The following is a 3,645-nucleotide window of genomic DNA, read 5'->3' as shown; positions in this document are numbered from 1 at the left end:
AACAATGTTTCTTAATCTGAATTTTACTGAAAACACAAATGAACCACAAATGGTGCATGTAAAAAAAAATTCTAAATTTTGTATTATAATTCCTTTTATTCATTACTCTAATATCTTCTGTCAGATTTCTCTTCCCTTTTGAAACATTACCCACATAAGATATATTTTAAATATACTGTTAGGAATACACATACAATCAACTAAATGTTTTCTTCATGAAATTAACAAGTTTGTTAAAATAATAAAATTAAAAAAGCAAAAAGTTGTTTTATATTGTATATCAATTGAAAAAAAAAACCACTCCACTACCAAGCTTCACATTTCACTTTAAATTCTGCACTGAATCCAATTCAAGTTCTGACAAATGACAAGCTGTCCACTCACCTCCTAGAACAAATACAATCATATCCCAAGTAAACAGATTTTTTTTCTATCCAACAATGAAATGTGCAGCAACTGACATGCCAACCATATAAAAAATACATCTTTTTTTTTTTAATGTTATTAAGCAGATTTTTTTTTGCCAATGCTCTACCGTATGACGTTGCAATGACATTTCGAGAATTGTCATGGCAGAAGACAGAAGTTGTTTATTGAATGCGAAGGCCTGAAGTTCCCTACAAAGCCCACTCGAGCTTTGTACGTTCCCGTTGCTTCATTTTTAATGTCTGGTTGTCCTTAGCAGAAACTCTCAAACAAATTATTAATGGCGAAGACCAATACTGCCTATTGGCTAGATCAATAAGCGTTGAGCAAAATTGGCCAGTACAAGCCTTGTTTTGCATCAAAACATCTTTCCTTCCACATGGAAATGTTTTGTTTACATGCTTAGATTCCACATTGTAGCTTCACCAACACATCTTTTTCTTCACCCGCAATTCCGAATTTTTACGTCACATGAGCGGGTTTTTTCGCTTTCCTCTGCTCATCTACGCCATTAGGACAACTTCTAGTGTGATGCAAGCGGCACGGGACTCATTTAACACCGAAAAATGGAACTTACAGCTCTCGTCGGACGCGGCATCTCTCCCCTCGGACTCCTCAAAAATAACTATAGATGCGGCGACGTTGGCGGCGGAGGAGGCGGACCGCTCCCTCGGCCTAGCTTGAACAAAAGAGCATCAATATAAGGAATTCGAATTAAACAAGAGCAAGGCCTTCGGTTGCAAAAGGGATCTGGTACTACTTAAATCCCTTATAACAGGAAAAGTTTGCAATATTCTCAGTAGTTATGACACACACATAGAGCGCAAATGGATTCTGGAGTTTATAGAAAATGTCTGAGAAGGGTGGAAGGAAGCGAAGGTTTTTTTCACTGTTAACAAAGGACAGGCGCGTTTTAGACGTTCTCCATCGCAGTGAAATGTAGTTCACTCGTCGAGCAAGTCTTCGTGAAGCCTCGAGTCGGCCCATATTGCTGTAATGGCCCAATCATCAATAATTCAGTGAGAAAAGAGGCAAGGTGCCCGGCGTGTGACGTCACAGAATCCCATTTTTTGTCAAAGTTTGGCGCGCAACAACGTATTCTAAAGAGCTGCTAAATTATCGTTTCTTCGGCTGTGTGTTAACTGTTTATGTACACCAGCGATAAAGCGTAGAAATGTACATATTACATTGTAAATGTTAATGGGTCGACAGAACAGGTTATTGATCCGCAAGCGAACCCCAATACAGTGAACATTGGAATCCATGGGGTGTCAGGAGGCGAAATTTGCCAGAGTTGGATTTTGCACAGTAATCGACTTCCGCGCATTTTTACACAGTTTAAACGAATAGATAACGGTGAGAATAATAAGATCTTCGAGTATCTCAAGTACCTTGATCGGAGAGCAAATAATATAAAGTTCAGGATATGACGCGAGTTGCGAAGATCTTGCGAACACGGTACAATCAACTCAGATTGCCTCTACCAATCTCCCTCTCCTCCCTTCTTCCTTCTCTGCTCTCTCCCCTTCCTTCTCCTCCACCGACTCTCTCCTCATGTTTTGGTGCCCTTCTCTCTCTCTCTCTCCAACTCTTCTGCTCTCCTTTCGACCTTCTCATCATCTTCTCCATCTATCCTCTCGCTTTTCTCGATTATACTCTTATTTATTACTAATCACAGACGCCCACTCTTTCTCCCTGTCTGTTTCAATTACTTCTCCCTCCCTCTCTCTCTCCCTTTCTTTCTCTCCCTCTCCCTCTCTCTCTTCCTTTCTTTCTCTCCCTTTATTTCTCTCCCTCCCTTTCTTTCTCTCCCTCTCCCTCTCTCCCCCTCTCTCTCTCTCTCTCTCTCTCTCTCTCTCTCTCTCTCTCTCTCTCTCTCTCTCTCACTCTTTCTCATCTGTTAGTCTGTTTCCTCTCCATTCATTCTCTCCTCTTACCCTCCTTTCTTTCACTCCCTCTCTCTCTCCCTTTCTTTCTCTCCCTCTCCTTCCCCCCTCTCTCCCTCCCTCTCTCTTTCTCTCTATCGCTATCTCTTTCTCTTACTCTCGCTCTCTCTTAATCTCTCGATCTCACCCACTCTCGCTCTCCTACTCACTTCTTCTCGCCCACTCTCTTTCCCTCGCCTTTTCTTGCTATCTCGCCCCCTTCTCCCCTCTCTCTCCCCTTCTCTCTTTTTCCTTTTTTTCTCTCCCTCTCTCTCAGCTCCACCCCACCACTCCCTCTCTCCCTCTCTATGTTTTTTTTTCTCCGCTTTTCCTCTTTTTCTCTCTGTCGTCTTTCCCTCTCTTTATCACCCCCTCCCCTCTCTCTCTCTCTTTCTTTCTTTCTCATCTATTAGTCTGTCTCCTCCATTCACTCTCCTCTTACCCTCCTTTCTTTCTCCCCCCCATCTCTCTCCCTCTCCCTTTCTCTCTCTCCCTCTCTCCCTTTCTTTCTCTCCCTCTCCCCTCTCTCTCTTCCTTTCTTTCTCTCCCTTTCTTTCTCTCCCTCTCCCCTCTCTCTCTTCCTTTCTTTCTCTCCCTCTCTCTCTCTCTCTCTCTCTCTCTCTCTCTCTCTCTCTCTCTCTCTCTCTCTCTCTCTCCTCTCTCCTCTCTCCTCTCTCCTCTCTCCTCTCTCCTCTCTCCCTCCTTCCCTCTCTCTTTCTCTCTCTCGCTATCTCTTTCTCTTTTTCTTGCTCTCTCTTAATCTCTCGATCTCACCCACTCTCGCTCTCTTACTCACTTATTCTCGCCCACTCTCTTTCCCTCGCCCCCTTCTTCCCTCTCTCTCCCCATTTTTATCTCCCCTTCTCTCTTTTTCCTTTTCTTTCTTTCCCTATCCCTTTCCTCGCCCACCACTCCCACCACCCCCTCTCTCCCTCTCTATGTTTTTTTTTTATTATTATTTTTCTCTTCGCTTTTCCTCTTTCTCTCTGTCGTCTTTCCCTCTCTTTATCCCCCCTCTCTCTCTCTCTCTCTCTCTCTCTCTCTCTCTCTCTCTCTCTCTCACTCTTTTTTTCTCATCTATTAGTCTGTCTCCTCTCCATTCACTCTCTCCTCTTACCCTCCTTTCTTTCTCTCCCTCCCATCTCTCTCCCTCTCCCTCCCTCTCTCTCTCCCTTTCTTTCTCTCCCTCCCATCTCTCCCTTTCTTTCTCTCCCTCCCATCTCTCCCTTTCTTTCTCTCCCTCTCTCTTTCTCTCTTTCTCTCTCCCTCCCTCTCTCTCTTTCTCTCTCCCTCC

At 43.7% G+C, this 3,645-nt stretch overlaps 1 protein-coding gene across 4 annotated transcripts in view; it reads right to left on the bottom strand.

The window, feature by feature from the left end:
• Positions 1–1,050, bottom strand: part of sno (Protein strawberry notch) — a 55,397-nt gene extending 54,347 nt beyond the window's left edge. For 3 of the 4 annotated variants that reach the window (XM_086556087.1, XM_086556089.1, XM_086556091.1), the window contains exon 1: positions 1,004–1,043. In XM_086556087.1, coding sequence (XP_086412213.1) covers positions 1,004–1,024 — 21 coding nt within the window. In that variant the 5' untranslated portion in view covers positions 1,025–1,043. Of the gene's footprint in view, positions 1–1,003 lie in introns of all 4 variants that reach the window. The other variant, XM_086556090.1, reaches the window with a different exon arrangement.
• Between the last annotated feature and the right edge of the window lie 2,595 nt (positions 1,051–3,645).

This window comes from Penaeus japonicus, unplaced genomic scaffold, assembly GCF_977035675.1.
Source record: "Penaeus japonicus unplaced genomic scaffold, GWHDUDI00000001_assembly GWHDUDI00000031, whole genome shotgun sequence".
Taxonomy (NCBI): domain Eukaryota; kingdom Metazoa; phylum Arthropoda; class Malacostraca; order Decapoda; family Penaeidae; genus Penaeus; species Penaeus japonicus.
The sequence above is the reverse complement of the archived record's forward strand: the minus strand, read 5'-3'. Positions and strand labels throughout refer to the sequence as shown.